This window comes from Neofelis nebulosa, chromosome 7, assembly GCF_028018385.1.
Source record: "Neofelis nebulosa isolate mNeoNeb1 chromosome 7, mNeoNeb1.pri, whole genome shotgun sequence".
Classification (NCBI taxonomy): domain Eukaryota; kingdom Metazoa; phylum Chordata; class Mammalia; order Carnivora; family Felidae; genus Neofelis; species Neofelis nebulosa.
In genome coordinates this window covers 19,001,388-19,027,446 of record NC_080788.1, presented here as the reverse complement: position 1 = coordinate 19,027,446, position 26,059 = coordinate 19,001,388, and the positions used below count along the sequence as shown (strand labels likewise).

Here is a 26,059-nt window from a genome sequence, read left to right as displayed (position 1 = left end):
CCGATACATGCTACAATACGGATGGGCCTTGTAAACTTTACCGTAAGTGAAAGAAATCAGAAAGGACCAGGTAGCATATGATCCTGTCTATATGGAATGTTTAGAATAGACAAATCTAGGAGGAAAGAAAATAGATCAGTGGTTTCCTAGGGCTGCAATTAGGGAAGACAGAAATAGGGAGAGATTGTTAAAGAATATGCAGTTTCATTTTGGGTGATGAAAATGTTCTATTGTGGTGAGGATCGTATAACTCTGAATATACTAAGAAACCATTGAATTGTATACTTAAGATGGGTGAATTTTATGGTATGTGGATTATATCTCAACAAAGCTGTTGTGAAAATTAAGAAACAATATAAAATATAAAGTATAATAATAGTTTCATAATAGTCTGTACCTCAAGTTTAAGAAATATTCATAAATCTGAGAAGTAGAAGGAATATGGGAGAAAAAAAGAGAAGCTAAATTCTTTTCTGTACAAAGGGGAAAAGCCAAAATTCTATGTTGATATCGATAATGAGAAAGCTGTATAAAGAATGTTTCTCAAGATTATAAAAGATAACTCACTAATAGAATTGCCTCCTCAGTACTAGAGATGAAAAATTTATGTAATACAGTTCACGTAGGAAAACACTGGGAGAAAAGGAGCTAAAAAGAAAACATTACTAATTAAAATAATAAATATAATGGCATTAAAATCCTCTTTTCAATGACAAAGACTCAGAAATGATACCCAAGAAATTACTTTAAGTGCATGGGTAAAGATTTAAATATTAAACACAATTAAAAGGTGATAACATTGAGAATATATTCACTTGTCATGGTACACATGTGGAAAATTCTTTCATTTGCTCTTTCATTGGCTTATTTTAAAGCTATTTGTAAAAAAAAGTTAGAGAGGGAGGGATCCAAACCAGAAAAGACTTAAAAACAGAATAAACTGAGGGTTGATGGGGGGGTTGGGGGAAGGGGAAGTGGGTGATGGGCATTGAGGAGGGCACCTGTTGGGATGAGCACTGGGTGTTGTATGGAAACCAATTGGACAATAAATTTCATATATAAGAAAAAGCTATTTGTTGAACGGCTACTACATGCTAAGCACTAGGTATCCATGATGAATAAACTGACCTAGGTGCTGTTCTCATTGAGCTTCCTGTCCAGGGGAAGAGACTAATACTATACGTAGAACAATTAAATGATTACCGGCTTTGAGAAGTGGTCCCAGGAAAAAGGAGAATGTGCTATAGTGACTTAGATGAAGGAATCCAAGGAAAGTTTCTTTGAGGAAGTGGCATTCGAGTTGTAAGTACCAGTTAGTCATGTGACTGTTGGTTAGCCGGAGTTATGACCTGTTCAGAGGCCAGGATGTGGGAAAGAGATGAGGTGCTTGAATTCATGAAGGCAATAATGTGGGGGCCTCCTTGGATTTTAGAGGAAGCCACAGGACAACAGAGGGAGGCTGTTCTAGTGAATTTTTGAGTTGGCCTGACAGAGGTTTCCATCGCCTCCATGGATTTGCTGGTTGGCTCACCCTGGTGGAGCCCAAGGCTGCTTTGCATGTGGACGTCCAAGAAATGGTTGAGCTGGCCATAAGAGAACAAGTCCCCTCTGGGTGATGTGGTAGGGGCATTGGAAGGGTGGGAGCAGGAGTCCAACTAGTAAGAGTCACCCTGGTGCCAGGAGAACTGCGCCCATGTTCGGGTTTGCCCTGGAGCATCCTGGGCATTTGGAAAGGAGGCTCTTTACTTGGGAAACAAGCGTAGTCTGGTGACTGGTTCTGGGCCAGAAGAGGAGCACTTGGACTTGTTTTCCCACCTGTACATCAGGTATTTTGAGCTCTTTTTCCATGTGTTAGGGGACATCTGGAGCTTCTGTGAAACCCAAGAGGCCTTTAGAGGAGTGAATGCTGTCTCACTGCAGACTGCTCTGGAAATATGTGGGAATTTAATACATTTGGAAGAACCCCTGACACCCAAGAGCTCTACAAAGGCCAAGGAGATTGTTTTTTTCTAAGGCTCTAAAAAAGAGGGCAAAAGGATCCTTTGACCCTTTGTTCATCATTCATTCACTTCATTCTCTCATTCACGTATATATTCCAGAACGGTGACTGAAGCCTGACGGTGTATCAGGTGCCCTCCTCAGGGTGGAGATACAGAAATGAAAGGGGCAGTCTCCACCCTCAGAGCCCTGAAGCTTGGGGGAGATGTCCTACCTACCATGCTAGGGTGTGCTGAGTGCCACAGGGGTGTCGGGGGGAGGGGTAGAAAGAGCCTTTTGCTTTATTTTAGTTTTACATTTGAGTTCCTAATCCATAGTGTGGCCTGCCCTTCTTGCAGAGGTGGAGGAATTTCTGAGCGATCTAAAGTTTCTTGTGTTTCCTTGTCAAAGATGAAAGACCATCTGTCTAAAGGAACAATGCCCAGGATTCCGATGGGGGAGTCCAGGTGCAGAAGACAAGTGGGTTTCTTTTCAGGCTTTTGTTTGCCCCGTCTTGCTCTGGTTGAAACATGAGCATGTTCATTAATTTCTTCCCCCAAGCTGTGCATTTGGGGAATGTTCTTCTTCTTCATCTTCTTCTTCTTTTTTTTTCTTTTCCATCACTTTAAAAGATAAAACTGTCAAACGCCAGTAGGCTTGTGTATACACTTTCAGCGAGACTTAAAGCACGTGAGCATTCCGAGAACTTGTCATTGTTTGTTTCAGATTTGCCAAATGAATCTCCATGGACCCCCGCAAGGATTGTCCTTGCTAGGAATTGCCACACTGTCCTGACCATACGGTTATACACGCACCAACTCCTGCAAAGGTGACCTTCCCAGTCCACACTTCTTAAGGCGGGAAAGACGACGAATATCTGTTACGGGCTGAATTCTCTCCCTGCCATGCATGTGGTGAAGTCCTCATCTCCGGTACCTCAGAATAGGACTGTATTTGGAAGGAGGGTCTTTAAAGAAATGATTAAGTTAGAATGAGGTCATTAGTGTGGGTCCTAATCCAGTATGACTGGTGTCCTTATAACAAGAGGACATTTGGGGCGCCTGGGTGGCTCAGTCAGTTAAGTGTCCGACTTCGGCTCAGGTCTTGATCTCATGGTTCACAGGTTTGAGTCCCATGTTGGGCTCTGTGCTGACAGCTCAGAGCCTGGAGCCTGCTTTGGATTCTTTGTCCCCCTCTCTCTGCCCCTCCTCCACTTATGTTCTCTTTCTCTCTCTCTCTCTTTCTCAAAAAATGAATAAACATTAAAACAAAAACAAAAAAACCCCAACAGGACGTTGGCCATAGATGCTTACAGGGGAAAGACCTGTGAAATGACAGGGATAGGATGGCCATCTGCAAGCTAAGGAGGGAGATGTCAAGAGAAACCCGCCCTGTCGACACCTCTGTCTTAAACCCCCAGCCTCTAGAACTGTGAAGAAATATGTGTGTTGTTTGAGCCACCCAAGTGTGTGTCACTCTGTAATGACAACCCTGGGCCAGCTACAGATCTGGGGCTTGGCTAGTGCCTGTTGAATGGGAGGTCGTCTTTTCTCAGTTGGTGTAAGGTGGGCATATTAGAAGCCTTATTCTTCCTGGTTGGGAGTCTGTGGATTTCCATTCGTGAACATGATGAGAGGGAAAGACTGGTAGAAATTGAGTGAAGATGGCAGCCCTCCATGGGCCTGGGTTTCCCCATTGGATGTGCAAGTTCTTGCCATCTCAGGGAAATGGCCCCTCTATTCTAGTATATTTCAAGTGCATCCCTGTTTCTCTGCTCCCCGACCTCGCCAAAGTCTGCACCATTTCCTTACCTTGCCTTCATCCCCTCCCTGGTCTGGTTTCAGGGTATCTTAACTCTTCTCCTATCTTCCTCTGGTAGGTAGATTGCTCACTGAGACCTTCATGAGCCCCTCTTTTGTTCCATCCAATCTCTCTTGACCTGGCTGTGTCCTGTGTTGAGGATGCTGAGCAACCCTCCCTCCTGAGACCTTATTTTCTTGGCTCCTGTGACTCCATGCTCTGTACCCCTTGCACCTCATGTGTTCCCCCCACCCCAGCCTTTGCCCCCTGCGTGTTGGTTCAAGCTCTTCCATCTAGCCATGTAGTTTTGAAGTCCCTAAGAGATTGGTCTAGGACCACTGGTTCCTAAGTGCCAGTTGGTCTCTGATCTCACCTTGCTGTTAAGCTCCAAGTCTGCACATCCAACAGCCTCTCCACTTGGGTACTTCAAGAACATCTGAAATGTATCTAGCCTAAAACCACACTGTCTTTGTTTTTGTTTTTGATTTTTAACCACCTGACCCTGAACCAGTGGTTCCTGATTCTGTGATTAACACAACATTCAAAGTGGGAATCATCCTTGGTTGGGAATCATCCTTGCTGATTGGGAATCTACTGTGTGCCAGGCACTGCCACCATGTAGGTGACCATCTAGAAGGAACAGAGGTTAACCAAATGCACAAATGGTGCATTCTCCTTCCTTCCTTACTGGCCCTCCTTCCTTACTCATGCAAATATCCCCAGTACTGTTGGGGTCACCTTCTAAGTTTTCACCTTCAGTTGCCCCCCTTGTCCAAGTGTGGGGCCCATCTCCCTGAGCTCCTGAAGTAGTCATTCAGCCAGTGTCCCTGCTTTCCATGGTGGCCCCTAGAATCTGTTCTACCCACAGCAGCCAGGATAACACGTTCAAGGGCTTCCCACTGCTCCTGGGGTGAAGAAAACCCTGAACACATGCCACACTTGCCCCTGCCTGTGGCTCAAGCCTCTTTGCCAGCCACACTTTCTCTTTCACTTGGCCCTCTGCAGGTTCTAGAACATGCCATGTTCTGACCCCAGGGCCTATGCACATGCTGTGCCCACTGCCAGGACCGCTCCCAACTTCTCTCTCTCTCCACCCCCATGTTAACTCTGGCCCTTCTGATCTTGTCCCATGTGGCACTTCCCCATGGAACCGAGGCTAAATTGGAACACCCTCCTTTATATTCTCTCATGGCATTATCTATTCTTTCTTGCAAGCATGTGTTGCATTTATAAACTTTCATACATTTGTACATTTGGTTAACATCTGTTCCTTCTGGATGGTCACCTACATGGTGGCAGTACCTGGCACACAGTAGATTCCCAATCAACACTTATTGGCTGAATACCTTTCAACCTCACCCGTAGGCAGTGGTGTTTGGCTACTTGGTATAGGACTCCGACCATGGGTCAAAGGTCCAGTTGGGGCCAACACACATTTCTTGCCCTTGGCCCTCCTGTGTCTCAGGGCACAAGTATAGCTCATACTTCCTGAGTAATGTAGGGACTGATTTTGGATTCCAAGATTGATCAGTTCTTCATTTGAGATCTTTGACACACACACACACACACACACACACACACACACACAAACACAACTCTTATTTTCCACCTTTCTTTGTAAGGAATTTACGTGAAAAAAAAAGCCTTTTATGAAAATGACTTGGCCTTGGGGTAAGTTATTTAAAGAATTCATACTTGGAGAGAAAAAGTTTTTTTTTTTTTCCCCCTATTTGAAAAAAAAAGAGCAAGAGAGAGAAGGTCATTATTTTTCAAGGATGTTGGATTTCTGCAGCTGCCGAAAAGTTCACCTGGCTGGGAGCTCTTCTGCACACGTGGAACCATCGTTTCCAGTTGGAAAAGATGGCTTTTCTACAAACAGACCCTTTGCTTTGCTTGAAAAAAAAAAAAAGTGATGGGAACCTGTTGATTTTATTGCAGAGCACAGTGTGTGTAAGTCTGTGTGTGCAGACTTCTGAAGCTACGCCTTAAAACCCACTGCTGGCTCACTGGTTGTTCATATTTCCTCCTCCATTGCTTTTCCCCACGTTGACTCTGAGTCTGTGCGGCACTGTTCCCAGGTCCTTGGTTGTGACAGTGACAGGTTGACAAATCTGTGCCATGCATCCATGTTTGTATTCCCTTCCTGGAGCCCCATAGTGATTAGTTTTTATGAAATGGTGACTCAGAATATAGGGTAGCATTCCTGTTCATGGCAGTGTTCTATGGTGTGGAAGTACACATCCAATCCCTTCATACTCCAATGGTGAAAAAATGAATCCTTAGTTCCAAAACGGGGAAGTGCGAATGAAATCTAGTAGGTAGTTCAAGGACTGACCCTCTCATTGTAGGCTCTATGCATTTGTGTCTAGTCAAGAAAATGGAGACAATGCTAGGTGTTCCTAACTAGAGGGATTTCACATGGAATTGGTTATAGCCGTGCCCAAGTCAGAATGAGCAGAAGGGGGAGCTGGGGTACCCAGGAAACAGCTGTTGCCTGAGGGCTGGGGTAAGAAAAGGAAGAGGTGCTTTTCTAGGACCAAAGAGCTTGGGGTAAGTGTCTGAAGGGGTATCAGACCACCAAAGGGTGTAGCCAAGCTGGTGTCACTACGGATGTACCTCTGAGGGGGGTAGGGGAGCTGGGCTAGGAGTGTCCCAGGAGCTGGAGGCTGGATCCATATGGTCCAGTAGTACTGCTTGAACAGTGCCACCCTGAGCTGAGAACACAAGGAGCCTCTTCTCTCCATCTGGTCCCCCTCTGGTCTCCCTCTAGTGCCCCCTGTTGGTGAGCTGAACAGAAAGTCAACTGGCAAAGGGGTCTGGGAAATGTAGTTTGCAGGCTTTCAGCCCCAGAGCACAGTGCAGAAGGGGAGCTGAGAGACAAAAGGCAAATTACGCATGCATGGAAAACAGAGACCTTTCTATTAAGTGGCACCTTTGAGGGCATCAGGGTCAGGCCCAGGTGAATATCTGGATCTCTCAATTCCCAACCTGAGGGTGTTTTCTTTTCTTTTCTTTCCTTTTTTTAAAATATAATTTATTGTCAGGTTAGCTAACATACAGTGTATACAGTGTGCTCTTGGTTTTGGGGGTAGATTCCCGTGATTTCATTGCTTACATACAACACCCAGTGCTCATCCTAACAAATGCTCGTCACCCATTTTCCCCTCTCCCCTGTCTCCCCCCCATCGACACTCAGTTTGTTCTCTGTATTTAAGAGTCTCTTATGGTTTGCCTCCCTCTCTGAAACTTTTTTCATTACACCTCATGGTTGCTTATTTTTGGAAAGTGGGGCTATTGGATATACAGTTGAAACAACACATCTTACTGTTTCTCGTGCTGTAGCAGTGGTGGCATTGGTGAGGGTCTGTGTGCAGAAAGCCCGCTCGCGGCAGCACTAGGTGTCTCCCCGCAAGGAGACGGATTTGTACTGTTTTCCAAGCTCTAATGAAAAGCATTTGGTTTTCATTCTTCTATCCAGTGTGAAATGTTATGAATGTTTCATGGTTTAAGTAGACAACTTCACGTACAGTCATGTTTTATGTTCTATCACGTTTGGGATGATTAAAATATTCCCCCCTCTGGAATGTTGGAAGGTTACATTGGGATGTTGAGCAGGAGTTACAGGCCACTCCCTCACTCTTCTTGAAGCTGTTGTTTCTGTATTATTTTAATTTATTGTTGCATGGTTGAGGATAGCCTTGAAGAAATTTGTTCATGCCCCCTGGACCCAGGAAGAAATATCAAAGGCAACAAGCTGATTGATGAGTGTCTAGACTAGAGGTGCTGGTAGATGGAGAATATGAGCAGCTAGACCCCATAGAGCACATATGAGCATCCAAGTTTCCTGTTTGTTTCCAGGATCAGACAAAGCTTAGAAATTAGTGTTTAGACCCTAATATGTGGTTAACTACCACAATAATAGTAATGCAATGCTAAAGACAGAAATCAGACTAGCGGCATGACTTGGATGTGGTATTCTATATCTGATCCCATATTGGAGGCTGAGCACGCATCTCTTAGTTACTACCCACATCCACCCTAAGAGAGAGGAGTAATTATCACCTTGGTTTATTGATGAGGGAACTGGCCCATGGTCACCCTGCAAGTCCATGGGCAGATTCCAACCAGCTCTATCAGATGTCAGAGCTGTGGGCCTCTCAGGACCAGGTTGGCCACCTCCTTCTTAGGTGGAGGAAGCCACTTTTGAGAATATAATTCTGGAACATTTATGTTAAGTTCCCTAAAAATTAATCTTGATATTAATTAGGAAGTTCAACGAGTTTAACGAAATTCATTCAGCTAAGTATAATTCTGGAATTCCTACTGTGCACCAGACAGTGCCACGTAGGCACTGTGGCGGGTCCAGAGGGTGACGCTTGGGCTCGTGAATTCACAGTCGACCCCAGTACGCAAGCATCGACCCTTGAGATTGGCTGACCGGATCTCCCACCAACAATAGGCCACGGCGGGGTGGGGTGCTCTCAGGCACTCTTCGTGGACCCCAGAGCCTCACTCTCCTGCTTGATCTGGTCTGGGAGGCTCTGCTATTCCCACAGTTAGGTGTGTTCTCTAGATTTGAATGAGCTTTTGGTGTGGCAGTCCAGAAAATAAAAAATTAAAAACAATCTGTTCACATGTCCTGCATGGTAGCCCAGGCAGCCTACATGGTGGGGGGAGCCACACACTCTTGGTGCCTTAGATGGGTTGCCAGGGAGACCTCTCTTGGGGCTTGTGCCATCAGGCAAATGAGTGGGTCTTACCTGCCAAACAGCACCTCTCTTATTCCAGAAGCTACTGTCACCATCTTTGACCTCACACATCCTTTCTAACCCAGGCCACTTGCTGTCCTCCTTTTCTGATTCTGCCCCACTCTTGCCCTCCCCATGTTATGCTGGCTGCCCGGCCCTCCTTGGACAGAAAGACCATCTAAGGCTGCTGACTTGGGACACAGGGTAGGATTTTTCTGGAATTCTTTTTGATGCGTGTTTAATTTTAGGCTCTTTGGTGTTGCAGAAGGTTCCTAGCCAATAGAAGTGAACAGAATTCATGATCACATTTGCCATAAAACATTACTGAAAACACTGCCTTGTGGGGTGCCTGGGTGACTCAGTCGGTTCAGCGTCTGACTTCGACTCAGGTCGTGGGCTCTGTGCTGACAGCTCAGAGCCTGGAGCCTGCTTTAGATTCTGTGTCTCCCTCTCTCTCTGCCCCACTCCTGCTTGGGCTCTTTCTCTCAAAAATGAATGTTAAAAAACAACAACAACAACAACACTGCCTTGTACATCACCAAGAGGACCCCATGTGAAGTCTTATTGTATCTTTATTTTAGAGGTTGGTGTTAGGTCAATACTGCTTTTCCCTGAGGAGTGGTATTTTTCCACCTGTCAGAGGAGAGCGAGAAAACTCACAAGCACGCACGTTTACCTTTACAAAAAAAAAAAAAAAAAAAAAAAAGTTTTCCCTCATTTCAGAACACTCAGAACCAAATTCTGAGGCAGAATGGACGGACTGGACCATTGACCCTGGAATCCCCATGAAGTGGGTTCGAGGCCCAGAGCTAGGTATTTAACAAACATCTTTGTGCCTGGGCTTGTTTGTCTGTGACTCCGGCTGCGAGGAGAGGAAACCAGCAGTGTGGGTAGCAGTGCCTGATGCTCTGCGTGCCTTGGGCTAACATCCCACAGTGATGGTTTTTTTGTTTTGCTTTGTTTTGTTTTTTTGGTAGTTTAGAGCAAGTTTGCAGGAGGGCAGAGAGAAAGAGAGAGAATCCCAAGCAGGCTCCGTGCTGTCAGCTCAGAGCCCGATGTGGGGCTCGAACTCACAAACTGAGATTGTGACCTGAGATGAAACCAACAGTTGGCCGCTCAACCCACTGAGCCACCCAGGCGCCCCCACCCCCACCTCCACCACAGTGATTTTTATCACCAGAGCTGCCATAGTGACCTTGTTAGCATATTTGGATTTTTTTTTTGGTTATTAATGTCTCTAATTTAATTTCAATCTATTTTGGGGGTACGTCACTTTAAATCTTTTATGCTCAGCGGTAAATCGTGAGGGTGCGTAGAGTCTCTCTCGCTCTCTGTCCTCATTTCCCCCACACGGTGTTCCATCAGCCAGAGCTGGATCCTATTTCAGTGGAAGTTGAGGGAGTGGCCGTTTTTATAAATTCCACCCTTGGCCTATTTTTCATGCCACTCAGAGGGAGGAAACTCACCTGTCAGCCCTCAAAGACTGTGCAAGGGTGTGTTTTGCACCGAGCTGGGATATCCAGGTATGTCACTGTCCCGCTCCAGGGGATGTCACCTCATGGGGTGCTGGCTCCGCCAGAAGACCCCAAATGCCCCTTGCAGTGGACGCACCATCCCACTGTCCCACACATATCAGTTCCTCATGGGGAGTGATAGCCTGGCTCCTGGAGGCTGTGGTCGGGACCTTAGCTGCAGGCTAGGGGAGCACACGGAGACCCAACACAGAGACTGTGTTCCTTACATGCTGGCAAGGCAAGTGTGATCTTATCTGTCCCCAGTGCTCACACTTGGCTGGTGCATTTCCTCCAGAAAACCTTCAGATGGAATAATTGCTCTCTAGGAGCGATTCTCTGAAGGGTGCCCTCGGATAGCCTAGGGCTGTTTGTTCCCATAGGAACCAGGTGTGAAAACAAGAAGGTTCTCACCAAAGTGATTCCCTGGGGGGAACCTTATCTTAAAAATCAAAATCCTCACACCCAAATTGTGGCTTGGGAGGACTGTCTTACTGTCTCAGAAGGTTTCTCTGTGGACAGTTGTGTTCCTGCGATGGTGAGCCCGGGCCTGCCCCCTCCTCCTCCTAACTGCAGCATGGACTGTGTGCTCCCTCTACTGAACTTCCCGTGGCTCCCTCATTTCCTCCTCACCAGCTTTGAGAGGAAGACTCAGGCGACCCGCCTGGGGGGATACCCTAGCTGCAGCCTCCGCAGGCTCCTCTGTCTCCTTGAACAACAGCAGTCAAGCTAAGCTTTACTGAGCACTTACTATGAGCCAGGCGCTCTGCTAAGGGCTTACATCTGGGATCTCCTTTCAGCCCCACAGCAGCCCCTTGGGGAAGGAGCTGTGATTCTCCCTGCTTCATTGATGAGTCATCAGAGACTAAAAGAGGGTGAGAGATTTATCCTAGGTCAGACAAAACAATCGGGGAGCCAGGATTGGAATTCATGTGTTTTGTCTTTAAAACCACATCTTTAACCACAAGGCAACTGCCCACTGCCACCATCAACATGCTCCTCATCATAATACAGGTGCCATTTATTGAGGACTCATAACATTCCAGGGAAGGTAGTAAGCGTTTGATACACATTTCACTTAATCACTGCACACCGGGGCTGTGGGTGTGGTTGCTCTGATTGGAAAGATGGTCACATCAGGCTTGGAGAGAGTCTGCAACTTGCCCAGCATCCCACCCACTGGCTCTTGGTTAAGCTGAGCGTGCCCTCTGGTCTGCCCCAGACCACAGTCCTCCTTTGAATTCTTGTCATCAACTCTGTGGCCCTCAGGGCACAGACCTCCCTGCCCTCTGTGCTCACTCTGGGCAGTGGGGCCTACACTGCCCCTGTCCTGCCAGTGTGGATCCCCCTGCCAGCACTGGAAGGGATTCTTTGCCCCAGGGCTTAGAAAGGTCTCAGCGGTTTGGGTGCAAATCACCCATCATCTGTGTCTCAAGATGAGAATGAGGGGTGGGTAGCCTTCCTCTAACCACAGGTAAATACTTTGCAACATGTCACAATGGCACCCAGGGCTTCTGATGGGATTGCCTTTACCCTGTGCTCAAGAGAGCTGGAGAAAACCCGTGGTCAGCGCAGCTAGGTGAATGTCTGTTTCTGGAGTCTTCTGCTGTGCCCGTGTGCCCAGGTGCAGACATTCTTGTATCTGGACATTGAGTGCTATGTGTGGGAAAAGTTGACGTTTCTGGCTTGCATGACAACAAGGTTAAGTCTGAATCTTTCCTGTAACTCTGTAAGCATGTTGGACCAATTCCTAGCACTGACACCAGTCTCAGACTTCTCGGCCTGAAGCGCTGTCTGTCCTTGGTCTCGAAGGGCCCAGTGGCCTTGGGCACCTGCCCCCATTTCCTCTGCCATGTCTGTTTTCTCTCTAACTTGCTTCTCCTGCTGGCACAAGCTGGTTTGCCTCTCCCTTGGCACAAAGGTGACCTGAGGTCTTCCCTGGAAATGAAATTGGTAGAATCACAGAGCAATTCAGGGATGGCTTCTGGCTGTTAAACTCTCACACAGAATATTTTGTGATCCATGTGTTGTTTTTCCTTGGGAAATACCTAAATACTCTATTTTTAAACTAAAGAAATATTTAATTCATGTGGAGTTTGTTAATTTACAACTGAGATTTTTTTTTAGCTTGCCAAGAGCAAAACTCATAACTAAAATGACAATTTATGTATTTGCTCAACATTTTCAGTAACCCCAAATTCTTATGATAAATAGTGATGTGAATATTCTAAAAGTCCCAGACATAGAATGCCCTTTGTCTTGTCTTTTTCTCTTCCTCCTCTTGTTCTAGAAAAGACTTGGTCTAGGGGTGGGGGTGGTGCCTGGGTGGCTCAGTCGGTTAAGCATCTGACTTCGGCTCATGGTTTGTGGGTTCAAGCTCCACATCCGGACTCTCTGCTGACAGCTCAGAGCCTGGAGCCTCCTTCGGATTCTGTCTCCCTCTCTCTCTGCCCCTCCCCCACTCAGGCTCGCTCTCTCTCTCTCTCTCTCTCTCTCTCTCAAAAATAAATAAACATTAAAAAAAATTAAAACAAAAAAGACTTGGAGTATCTTCCATAAGTACATAGAATTTTCTTTTTTAATGGATAATTGGGGCAAAGGGAAAATAAATGTAAGAAAAATAATATGAAGCCAGAGATTGAAAATCTACCCAGTCAGCACCAGCTCCAGTAGTGTGCTGGCAAACAAGACCACAGGGTGAACTTAGAATGATCGCTGGTATCTGTAGCAGCCAGAGAGGGCCAGGGGCCCCACAGGCTGTGGTCTGTCCTCATCAGAGGGGTGAGGGCCGTTCCCACAGTGGCTGGAGATGGCGTATTACCAAGTCCAGCATGGAAGGCCCCGCAGATGGCTGCACACCTGCCCAGCTTGAACTTTGACCTCTCCCATGAGATCTGGATCCAGCACCCTTGTTATTCTGAAATTGGTATTGTTCTTCTTCCTTTTCATGATGCTTACAACTCGTGAATATTGGTGTTGATGAAGCGTGTCTGTTAGGGTATATGTATGCAGTTTGTGGCATTAAAGGTAAAAATGTATTACGGTTCTGTTCTCGCTATAGGGAAGGAATAACCATCGCGGAGCTACTGGTAGAGTGGCTGACGAGAGGGAGGAGAAGGGAGGAGGCAAGCTTCCGTTTACCCTGCTGTTCCCCTCCGCCACTACCCCCCAGGAAGGACATGGGCATGGAGAGGGAATACAGGTCCTTGGTCTCTTATCTGCAACTCCCAAATCCAGGATTTTCGACACTCATTTTGTGGAAGGCCTGCCCTGCCCTGATAGGAGCCTATGGAGCATCTCTCCTGACCCCCTTTTTCTCATTTCTCTGCAGAATTAATAGTGCCTTTGATAACCGCTCGCTGCCCTAGACCTCAGGGAAACTATTCAGTATGTGGCACATGCACCGCATGGCCTTGCAAAATCTGAAAAATTCTGAATTCCTGCAACCTATCTAGCTGCAGGGGTTTGGATCAAGGCGTCAGGCCTCTGCCCTTGAATGCGGGGACAGGACAGAGCACTGGGGTGTGTCTCTGAGTCCCCAGCCAGCCTGGCATGGTTCTGGCCTGACAGACCAAATTAGCAACGCTCGGTGAGGGGAGTGCAGGCAGCCCGGAGGGATAATTATGCTATAGCTGCTGCAGGGCCTGGAACAAGCTAGAGACCATCCAAGGGGAAGGAGCACTATCACTGAAGGCTGCTCAGAGTCGCCGTGCACGCTGTGTGTGCAGCATGCAGCAGCAAAGTCCGTTTCATCATGCTCAACACAGAATCCTTTCCTGCTAAGCTTTCTTCGACCCTCCTACTGTTATGTTTTAAGTTCAGATGGCAATGAGGACCATGTTGGCACACATAGGGCAGCTGGAGAGAGTCAGAGCCGAGGGGGGAAGCTTTGGGTTCTAGGGCCGAATTCACCACTGCCCAGTACTTGGCTTCAGCTTTGTTATGTGGGAAACAGGGATTCCACTCACTCATTCATTCATCCATGCATTCATTCATTCATTTACTCACGTGTGCATTCATTCAATGAATATTTATTTCACACCAAGTCCTATGCCAGGGGCTGGGGGGTGGGGTGGGCAATGAATGGAAGAAATGAGACCGTCTCAGTGAAAATCCTTTAACAACCACAGAGCACCTGACCATTGTGTTGTACCTGTTACTTAGTATTCTGGGCATATGCCAACCCCCAGCATCGTGCCCGTTGTGACAGCCTATTTATTAGCTCTCTGTGGCCCATCAGGGAGGGAGGGGCAGGTCTTAGGAGTCCTACTTTGTGCTAGAAAGACTGATGCTTCAGTGCAGCAGTTTGATCTGTTGAATGTCTGGGAGCAACCCTGCCGTTCTGGTCTGGGAGTGATGGGCTACTCTTCTTCGAGACTGTTCAGCTCTTACGTGTTTGAGCTCGCCATCTTCCAGAGAGATATTGCCAATGTGTCCTCAGGGCCAAGCTGAAACTGTAGCTCTTCTCACGTGAGAACCTGAAAATATAGGACACTTTGCAAAGAGAAGTACTGAGCAGCCCACTTGGGGAGGAATCTGCAGGTGAGAACAGGAGTTGGTGACTCCAAGAGGGGAGTTATCAAGAGGGGAGTTAGCACCATGAGACAGAGCACCATGTGGCTCCTGGCCGGTTGCCTGGGAGCACGTGGGTGTGCTCGTGACAACAGAGCTCTTGCTTGGTAGCCCGTCACTTCCACAGTGTTGAAATGGGAGCAAGGGGGTTTGTTGCAAATTTCCAAGTTGGACAGATCGGTCTGATCCAGGCCGTGAGCACCCAGCAAACAAGCACCCTGAGCCCAGAATTTGGAGATCATGTGTGGTCCGTCTTCCTTGCGTTCAGAGATGATCTGGTTGGTGAAGATAGGTATATGGGTATTGATTTTATAGATATGTGGGTATAGATTTTACAAAGAGATTTTTAACAAGCGGCCTCTTTCCTTCTGACTGCATGCAAGGCAGTGCCATCTGGGACCTTGCCTGTTGACTTGAAATGGAGTCTTCCTTCCCTCGTTCCACTGCTGAGGCCCAGAAGTCTCGATGGAGGTGTGCCTGGCTCTGGGCGAGGAGAGACCCATCCTGTGGGGCCAAGGCGTTCATGTTTTTCATCTTGTATTTCTATGGCTAACTTTGTTCCTCCATGCCTTCTGTATTGTTGAGAGTTTAAAAGTGACCTCTGTATTTTTCTCAAACTCAACATATATTATTTTAAGTGAATAGAGTAATTCTAGTTTATTATATACATTTGAAAACTACAAATGGAAAAGAAAAACGAAGATCATATGTTCCCTATCATTCACGTTTTAGTTATGTTCTACCCAGGTTGGTTGGTTGTCTATCTGTCCATCTGTTTATCTATTTTTTATTTTTAAATTTATTTCCTCCTCCTCCTTCACCTGAAGATACTTGTGTGCTGAATCTTTGCAGAATTGGGACCGAACTGTATATGCAGATTTATTCTTGCTTTTCTCTACATCACTAAATCACCTTCACAAACATGCCTTTCACAGCTACATATTGTGTTCCCATTGCTGGCTCTCTCTGTGGTTGGATGTTTAGATTGCTTTTCAGTTTTCACGATTGTAAATTATATCATACAGAGTATTCTTGTTTGTTCATTATGACCCATATCTCGGGCTATTTCGTAGTGTGTATTTGGGGTCCTGGAATGATCAGGTCACTTGATGAAGCCAGTTTGTGCATATGGGGCTGGGTTTGCTGCATGAAAGTTGTAGCAGGGCTGACTTCTGTATGGTTTAGTGCTGAAAATGGGAATGATAGCTAACAAATTTAAGCACTGCCTTTCTATTTACATTTGGATCCTGAAAGTACACACTATTCATACCACACTTTGGTGTCGGTCAGAGGGGTTTTCACCAACAAAGTCTAGGTTGCCCTCGCATGGCAGCTTGAATGCCTAGGCACTGTGATATGGGCTCTAATTAATAACAACACCTGCTTATCAAAGTGAGATCTTACAGGGCATCAGTTTAAAGAGTCAGAAGAGGGGTTGCCTGGGTGGCTCAGTCAGTGAAGCGTCCAACTCTTGATTTCATCTCAGGTCATGATCTCACGGTTCATGAGATCTAGCCCCATGTCAAGACAGCACAGAGCCTGCTGGGGATTCTCTCTCCCTCTCTCTCTGCCCTCTTCTGTGCACACATAGACACACACACACACACACACACACACACTCTCTCTCTCTCTCTCTCTCTCTCTCTCTCTCTCAAAAATAAATAATCTAAAAAAAAATCCGAGAGTCAACAGAAGATTAATAACCTTTCCCTGTGCTGAGGAAAGGACACACTTACTTGCATTTTGGCTGGGATGTGTGTGGCATGCAATATTTTTTTCTGATTATATTTTGTTTTCCTTTGAAATAATGCTTTGTGATTGCTAATGTTTATGGCTCTTTACTCACGACTCTCAGAACGGTGGCCAGAATGCCACCTCCCTGGGTCCCAGCCATCACCAGTGGGTAGAACCCTTTCTATGCCGTTAACCTGAGGTGCTTTCTGATCTCTCCCCACTGGGCCTAGGCTGCCTTTTCCTCCGCCAGCTGTGTCCTGCTGTCTGCCTTCCTCTGATGGGACAGATTTTCTCTTCCCTGATTTTCAGTCCCTTTTGCCTCCTCGGCTGTGATGTGGACAGGTGTGAGCCGTCTTCTGCCCATCGGCTCCACCTGTAGCAAGTGAGCTCAGGTCCCCCACCCCCCACCCCATGACGGTGGAGGTCCATCTCCTGGCCACTGGAGACTGACCATTCTCTGTGGGAGGCTCAACAGAAGGCTGGCTTCCCTTATGGCTTTGGAAATCAAAGTGCCAAGGACTGCATGAATGTCTCCGTTGTCTTCTAGAAAAGAAGAAGCCAAGGAGGGGCAGGCCGTCCCAGGACTGGCGGGAGCGGAGGAACGCCATCCAGCTCACCAGCGAGCACACGGTGGAGACCCTGGTGGTGGCCGATGCCGACATGGTGCAGTACCATGGGGCAGAGGCCGCCCAGAGGTTCATCCTCACGGTCATGAACATGGTGAGTCTCCAGTCGGTGTTCTGACCCAGGGGGGCTCTGTTTCCTCCTGGATGAATGCTCTGTCATTGTCTTTTCCCCAGCTAAGGAAGAAGCTGGGCTGAGGGCTGGAGACACACACAGCCCTGTGACCCTGAGCAGGGAACTGAAGGGCTTCCCAAGGGAGAGGGCCCACCCATCGCCCCTGCCCTCGTGCGTTGTTTCGGCACCTGGGTCTGCCCCGTGGTTGTGCCCTGCCTGCCACTCTTATCAGAGGTTTGCCAAAACCTTTGTTGAGTGCTAGACCCCCTGGATTTGAAGTTGAGTGAGTCAGTGCCCATTTTAAGGAGTCAGTGGTCTAGTAGAAAGAATCAGGATCAAATTTTAATGTGAATCGGTTCTTGCCGTGTGCTGTGAGGGCTGGGGGAAAGCGGGGGGGCGGGGGGGGGGAGGTTATCTGTTTGAGTGTACCAGGGAAGGAGCTCGGAAGCCTGTGTCTACATCTGACTCAATGAGGATAGAGGGAAATCTTCACATGATGGCTGGGCAGGGGAGGGGCTGCACTCCTCACAGTGGAGACACAGAAAGACTTTTGCATGCATCCCAATTCTACCTATCCATCCGCTCTCCTAACAAGCATCTCTGAAGACCACTGGCACTACGTTAGGTGTTGGAGATACAGGTGCACAACAGACCTGGTCCTTCCCTTGGGAGGTGGTGGTATCGGCAGACAGATAAAACACCATCTTACAGTAGAATTATCTGCAAGGGGCCACTGGGGCCCAGGTGGAGGGCTGCTGAGCGATCATCCTGAATGATGGGCACTTTGGGAAAGAGCTGACCTTTGAGCTGAGCGAGAGTGAGGGTTTGCAAGATCAGGGTAGGGGTGACAGGTCTCGCAGCAGGTGCGGCAGGGGCTGCATTTGTGGGCGGGGGGGTGGGTGGTGTGTGGTATGATGTGGCTGCAACAGGGAATAGGGGAGCCTTAGGGGAACAGTTGAGGAGAGCTGGTAGACATCCTGAGCAGTGGGGCCGCTGAAGGGGGAAGGGAGGAACGGCCCCAGCAGCTGTGCCCCGCCTGGGGGAGGGGGGCATTGGAGTTGGAGAACGTGTCGGGGAGAGGGAGCTAGGGGGCAGGAGTGAGGGTGGAGGCGGGGGTCAGGCAGGGAGGAGGGAGGTGCTGGCCTGGGTTTCTGAGAAATATGCCTGAGTTCTTCATTTGCACAAACCCAAGTCCTCCTGGTGGCTGCTTAATGATGGGCTGCTGTGCTTTGTCCTGCCCTGAGGAAACCCGGGAGGACGGCTGGTGGGGCTGGCTCCACACCAGACCCTTTCATCTGTAGTTAATTTCATCTCGTTTATTGTTTTTAATTGTCCAGAGTACGAGTGCCAAGAGTAAACACTCATTATGGCAACTAAAGTAGTAATGAGGCAAAGCTTCTACTTTGATATTTGCTTTCATAATTTTATCGTCAGCACAGCGGCAGCTGTTTTTTTATCACAGGCAGGGAGGGGGAGGTACGTGGCAGTGTTGCCCCCCACCCCCCTCTGCCCCCCAAAGCTGTAAGGCTGAAGGACAGAGACTGAGTGGTCCTCTTGCTTGGCTTTAATTCCACGGCCTTGGCTTCTCTTCCACTGCTTGTACTAAGACGTTGGAGGCTCCAGATCCCATCGCTGAGGGCAAATCTGGGGCCAGCCACATTAAATTGGGATTTAGATGTTTTCTGATGAGGCCTGCCTAATAAGAGCAGTGCCGCTGTGGTGAGAGGCATATGGCATGTGTATGCTAATACTGAGCCCTCCAGTCACCTCCCGTGGGGGATCTTGGCTGGGGTGGCGAGACCAGAGAGCAAATGAAGGTGGAGTCTCTTGACCCAGTCACACAGACTCTCAGCACCGAACACTGGTTTCTGTCGCTCTAGCGGTGGTTAGCTCTTCAGCAAGTTTAACGGCGGGTTGCATTCAGACTCTGCCCCTTGTTTGGAACGAGATCCCCCCTCCACCACTACCATCCTTCAGTCCCTCAAAACCCTAGTTTTGAAAGAATTCCAAAGAATTCTGTTCTTCCTGTGGCTGTTGTAGCCAAGGGATTTCTGTTAGGAAGTAAGATGATCTTTAAGCCAGGAGGATGGGAAAGGATTGTGGTCAGGATGAGGAACCCTGTCATTAGCCAAGCCTTCAGGTGCCGTGAGCGGGAAGGTGAGGCCAACCAGCCCATCTCTCTCCCGCCAGAGTGTTTACTGTGGGGCTGCAGGATGGAAATGGCTCTGTGTGCCTAGCTTCTGTGGATTCGGGGGAGTCTGCTGGAGTGGCTGCCACCTTCCTTGCAACACGTTTCTCTCCAGGCTGAGGGAAGTAGCATCATTGGGTCTCACTTGGGTCTCTGGATAGAGACCTGCCAGTCCACGCTTGCCACTCTGACCCTTGAGGCTAAATCTAGGCAGGCTTCTGGGCACTTGTGGGGACTTGGTGTATGAAAACACGTTCAAAGCTGGGGGAATATGGTGTTACGTGTCGGCTCCCAGTTTTCATAGCGTCTCATGGTTGTGACGTGTGAATTAGATCGGTGTCCGTCAGTGGCCTGATGGCACGTGTTTGAGAGGAGGGAAAGGAGTGGATGTCCATGATGAGTGGCTGGGTTTTTTCTCCTCATCATCTGACCTGGTGGATTTCATTGTTTGCCCATCTTACAGAGAAGGAAGTGGAGCCTTGCGGGGGGAGTGACACAGTCAGGGTGCACGGCCAGTGAGTGAGTATGTAGTGGGGCGAGCACGCAACACCAGGGCTGAGGGACCCCTGTCTCACCTGTTCAAGGTGACAAGCATGTCTGGGGCCTGTTGTTTCTCTCCCTCTCCTCCCTGGTCTGCCCATCATTACCTTTAGCCTTGACGACTGCAGGAGCCACCTTGCTGGGCTCCTCACTTTCATTTTCTTCTCTCTTGAATCCTTGTCCCAGAATGGCCAGCAAGAGGTTCATCCAAGAGAGTTAGGACTTTGTCACTAAGCAGCCCTAAGCCCTTCTGTGGCTTCCCGTGCAGTTGATGCAGAATGCCCCTGTTTTGCATGGCCCTCCCAGGCTGTACAGTGGAGACCTGCCTGATTCTCCTGGACTTTATTCACTTCTCCACCTCAACACCAAACTGTCATGTGGGCCACTGTTTCTCAGTTGCCCCAGGCTCTTCCCTCACCCTCTTTGGGCTCTCTTTGTCAGGAATGCTCTTCTCCCCACTCCTTATCAAGCTAGCTTCTCTATCTTTAAAGCCTCTGGGTAAATATCCCCTCAGAGGGGCTCTTCTTATAGATCCCTCTGAAAAGGCCAACCTGTTTTCTTTCTTTTTTTTTTTTAAGCTTTCTTGCTTTCTTTCTTTCTTTCTTTCTTTCTTTCTTTCCTTTCTTTCTTCCTTTCTTCCTTCCTTTCTTTTTCCTTTCCTTTCCTTTCCTTTCCTTTCCTTTCCTTTCCTTTCCTTTCCTTTCCTTTCCTTTCCTTTCCTTTCCTTTCCTTTCGACAGAGTGTGTGAGTGGGTCAGAGAGAGGGAGAGAGAGAGAATCCCAGGCAAGCTCCATGCTCTCAGGGCAGAGCCTGATGCAGGGCTTGATCCCACGAACCTCAAGATCATGACTTGAGCTAAAATCAAGAGTTGGTTGGACAGTTTAAGTGTCCAAGGCCAACTTGTTTTCTTTATCATAGCTGGCTGCTTTTGTACTTGGTCCTTATCTTGAGTTATAATTTAATATTTATTTGCTTTTTAAAAACCATTTTGCTGTGGAGATTTGTTATGCTACTGAATTTAAGCTGGTATAAAATCAATTTAGAGTATTGTAACTTTAGGATGTTAAGCATAATCCCTACAGTAAACACAAAGAAAATAGCTACAGAATATACAGAATATAAGAAGAGAAAATGAGACATGAATTAAAACAATTTCACTGTTAAAAAAAATCAACTAAACACAAAAAAGTCAATGCAGGAGATGAGGGACAAAAAAAGGCTATCAAGTATAGGGGCACCTGTTCAAGGTGACAGGCATGTGTGGATCTTTACCTAATATAATATACAAAAAATGAACTTGCAATGGATTAAAGACCTGAACATATAAGAGCTAAACTATAAAACCCTTAGAAGAAAGCGTAGGGAAAAACATCATGACCTTGGATTTGCCAATGACTTCTTGGCCATGACACCAAAGACACAGGCAACAAACGAAGAAATAGGTAGAGCCGACTTCACCAAATTTAAAAACTTTTGTGCATCAAAGGACACTATCCACAGAGTAAAAAGGCAACTCCTAGAATGAGAGAAAATACTTGCAAATAAATATTTGACAATATCCAGAATATAGAGAACTTCTGAAAGTCAACAACAAAATAAACAACCTGATTGAAAAATCAGCCAAAGGACTTGAATGGACATCTCTCCACAGAAGATCTGGAAGTGGCCTATAAGAGCCAGAAAAGATGTTCAGTGTCGCTGATCATTAGGGAAATGCACATCAAAACCACAATGAGATACCACTTCATTACCTTTAGGATATTTTTATTTATTTATCCGTTTATTTCGAGTAGAGTCGACACACAATGTGACATTAGTTCCAGGTGTACAACATGGTGATTTGACAACTGGGTGAGTTATGCTGTGCTCACCACTGGTGTAGTTACCATCTGTGACCACGCAACACTATTGCAATACCAATGGCTATATTCCCTATGGTGTACCTTTCATTCCCGTGACTTGTTCATTCCCATAACTGGAAGCCTGTATCTCTCGCTGCCTTTCTATCGTTTTGATCGAGATGCTATTATTTCAAAATCTACATAATAGCAAGCCGAGTGGATGTGGAGAAATGGAACCTTCGTGTTGGTGTCACGGTAGATTGAGGCAGTGCTTATGGGAAAAAGACCAGTGGTTCTTCCAGAAAAAAAAAAAAAAGGTAAAAATAGAATTATCATGTCATCTAGCAGTTCTGCTTCTGAGTATATACCCAAAAGAAGGGAAATTAGGGCCATAGGCAGATATTTGTATGTCCATGTTCACAGCAGAATTGTTCAGAGCAGCCAAAAGGAGGAAGTAGCCCAAGTATCCATGGATGGATAAATGGATAAAGTGTGGTTTATATGTGCTATGGAATATTAGCCTTAAAAAGGAAAGAAACTCAGACACAGGCTACAACGTGGATGAATCTTGAAGATATTCTATTAAGTGAAATAAGCCAGTCACAAATACCCAAATACTATATGCTTCCACTTATATGAGGTCCTCGGAGTAGTTCAAATTCATAGAGATAGAAAGTCGAATGGGGGCTGCCGGGGGCTGCCAGGGGCTGGGGGAGGGGGCATGGAGAGTTTGTGTTTAATGGGGACAAGGGTTTAGTTTTGCAAGATGAATGAGTTCTTGGATGCATGGTGGTGATCATAGCACAATAAAGTGAATGCATTTAATACTACTGAACACTATTTAATAGTGGTTAAGATGGTAACTTTTATGTCATATGTATTGACTGCAATTTAGAAAGTTCACTCACTAATTCAGCTCTGTTTACTGGCTACTTCATGTGTGCTAGTCACTCTTCTAGGGTCTGGGGCTAGAATAGGGACCATGACAGGTCCCACTCCTATGGACCTCATGCAGGTCCCTGTTGGAGGGACCAACAGACAGCGCTCAACATGACAATCGGTAAAATTCGTGTGCGAATTTTATAAACTGCGATATGAAGATCCAGGCGATAGCAAGCGAGTGAGGCGGTCAGGACACCTCTGTGAGAAGTGAGTGATGTTCCCCCTAGAAGGGAGGAGGCACTGAGGAGCCAGCCAGTGGAAGTCAGTCTGGCATTTGGGAGGCACAGAAAGAGGAGGTTTCTGGTGGGTGATGGGGGAGGGGACACAGTGAGAGGCCGTGGCAGCTGGCCGACCTCACAGTCTGGTACACCAGGGCATGGAGAGTGGACTTCGCTGCAGGCACGACTGGAAGCTACTTGTAGGGGTTTAAGCAGAAGAGTGGCATGTGCTGATTTGTGTTTTTTAAAAACCCCTCTGGGGGTGCCTGGGTGGCTCAGTCGCTTAAGCCTCTGACTCTTGATTTCTGCTCAGGTCATGGTCTCGCGGTTTGTGAGATCGAGCCCTGCATTGGGCTCCGTGTGCTGACAGTGCAGAGCCTGCCTGGGATTCTCTCTCTCCCTCTCTCTATCCCCCCACCCCCCGCTCATTCCTGCTCTCTCAAAATAAACAAACATTAAGAAAAAAAAAAAAAAAAACCCTCGGCCTGACTCTTATCCCAGGAACTGGAGTCCTGCCCCAGGCTCTGTGTCCCCAGCAAACCGCTCATGTGCACGGGTGTACGCGGAGGGAGATGCCTCTGCCAGGCTGGGTCTTTCCGCCAGCAGCAGGCTGCAGAGTGGTCCTCTGGACCTGGCTTTTGTCAGTTTTTCAAATGTGCTGAAGTGCCTACTTATGTATGTATCTCGGGTTTCCCGCGGTTGGGGATGGTAATGACACAGGAGCAGGAATATTTTCAAGAACAAATTGCCGGTGGAAGCAGGTGGCGCTGACAGCAGAAACCCTGGGTTTGGGCAGCCAGATTGGAAAATGGGGCCCCTCGACGGAGCTTTGGTTGTTTTTAGCTTCCTTAACAACCATGGAGTGAGATGAAAACCTGCGGTGTTCCAGGCAAGCTCTGTTTGGAGGAAAAATGACATCAATTTCACCCCATTACCATGTGAAACAGACAGGAAGCCTCTTTCTGGTGCCCAGAGAAACTGTCACAGTGTTAGAGCACTCCCCAGTCCTCACACGCCAGCAGTCATCCCTGGGAAGGATTGACTGGAAGGATCCTGGGGGGATTGTAAACTGCGGGTGGCCGGGCCCACCCCCAGGGTCTCTGGCTCAGTGGCTCTGGGGTGGGCTTCAGAATGCATTTCCAACAAATGCCCAGGTGCTACTGCTTCAGGGACCCCACTCAGAGGCACTGTGCTAGAGAAAGAGTTCTTTACTACATGGGGGTCTGAATGGGCACCCAATGTGATTGGAGGGTGTCATCCGCGGTCCCTGTCTGTCCTTGGGGAGGCTCCAGGTAGCACAGGTAGGTGGTGCTCTTATGAAACCCCTGCATTGGCCCTTGAACAGCTCCTCTCCGTGTGTTCCCATCACCTGCTTCTTCTCTGGCCCTGTCTGCCCCTCCCTGCCTGTGTCCCCAAGTCGCCCAGGCAGGAGAGCTGCATCGTGGTGCTGGCAGGGTCTACCCGGCTTGGCCCCCAGGCTGCCAAGGAAATGTGACAAATTCAGTCAGGGCTCTGAACACTTGCCAGGACGCAGCCAGAGCTGGACGCCGGAGACAGAATTTCCAGACGATTGGCGGTGCTGTTCCTTTGCCCAACCAGGTGTCTCCCTAAACATCGTATGGCTGCCGCCTCCAGGACTTCTCCTGAGCTTGAATTTCCATGGGGAAAAAAAGACGAGGAGACTTCGTTACATGTCTTTGGGGCCTGCTGCTTTGTGTTTGTGGCTGCCATTAGATTTTCGTCTGGCTCTCCTGGCTTGGCTCTGGGTCTCCCCGGAGATCCTGTGCTCCGCTGAGCTCTGTGGGAACATGGTATGGTGCCCACCAGGTGACGAGGTGCTCTAGCTGTGGTCAGGCTCCCAGATCTGCTTTCCTGGATGTGAGTACCCTAGGCACACGTCAAGGGGAAATGCCTGCCTTCGGTCTTGCTAGAGAATGTCGCTAGGGCATGAAGCTTCTTCCAAAAAAATTAATTAAATTCCAATTGTGGTAAAATACATACTAAATTTACCACCTTAGCCACTTAAAAAAATTTTTTTTAAAGTTTAGTTGAAAGAGAGAGAGAGAGAGACTGGGGGAGGTACAGAGAGTGGGAGACACAGAATCGGAAGCAGGCTTCAGGCTCTGAGCTGTCAGCACAGAGAGGGATGTGAGGCTCCAGCCCATGAACCAGGAGATCATGACCTGAGCCTGAAATGGGATGCTCAGCTGACTGAGCCACCCAGGTGCCCCCCACCTTAGCCATTTTTAAGTATACAGTTCAGTATTGTTAAGTATATTCACACTGTGCAACCAAATCTCTAGAACTTTGTCATCTTGCAAAATTGAAACTCTGTGCATGAAGCAGTTCCCATCTCTTACCCCTTCCTCCCAGACCCTGAAGTATGAAGGTTTTTCTTCCCCTCTGTCTCACATCCTTTTTACCCCATGGGAAGCGACTGAGACTTTGGGGCTCATGGTTGTACAGGATGCACAGAACTGTCATCAGCCCAGCAAGGAGGAGATGGAATGTTCTGGAGAGGCAGATTGTTCCTATGGTTTTGCTGTCCTGAAATTTGCACTATTTCATGCAGATTCTTTATGCCTCCTTTATGTGCTGTGTCTCAGTACTGTTGAGAAGTGCTTTACTGTGTCATTCCTTTAAACCTTCTTTAAACAATATCTTTTAACATCTTTGGCTGGGGTTGACATTTTAGGTGATGAGTAGATTGCACCTTGAAGCCCTGTGCAACTTGCATTTTCTCCCTCAGAACTTCAGGGTTTCATTCTTCCTATTTTTTTTTTTTTTCATGTTTTGAATTGAGGTTTTCCAGTTTGGGCCCAATCCTACTGCTGAATATTTCTGGAAAAATTTGAATTGCAGCCATTGGGTGGTTCTCAAAATATCAAAACAAGGAAAAAGTTATGTGTTTTCCCCTTCTTCACCCAGGTTTGGGGATAGGTAATTAAGACATGACTTCAGAATTGGCCTACAGATGGTCCAGTGTGAAAAAAAAAAAAAAGAAAAAGAAAAAGAAAAAAAACTATTTTGTTCTTGAGGGGAAAAAATGGGAGGTGGGGATTAAGAACAGAACAACTAAACGTGTTCTGTTTTTCCTTGTGGGAAAGAATATTAAATTACACAAAGATTTTATTTTGCTTTAATAATAGTTTTCAAAGAGTAAGATCTAAGCAATGAGACAGCTAATTCCTTTGTCACACAGATGCTCAAACATCGTGCGTGCCTGGCTTCTGATGTTTGTATGCCAGAC

At 47.4% G+C, this 26,059-nt stretch overlaps 1 protein-coding gene across 4 annotated transcripts in view; it reads left to right on the top strand.

Annotated features, from left to right (window-relative positions):
* Positions 1–26,059, top strand: part of ADAMTS17 (ADAM metallopeptidase with thrombospondin type 1 motif 17) — a 346,524-nt gene that overhangs the window by 47,482 nt on the left and 272,983 nt on the right. For all 4 annotated transcript variants that reach the window (XM_058736751.1, XM_058736749.1, XM_058736750.1 and 1 more), the window contains exon 4: positions 16,890–17,062. In XM_058736751.1, the coding sequence (XP_058592734.1) occupies positions 16,890–17,062 (173 nt within the window). The remainder of the gene's footprint in view (positions 1–16,889; positions 17,063–26,059) is intronic.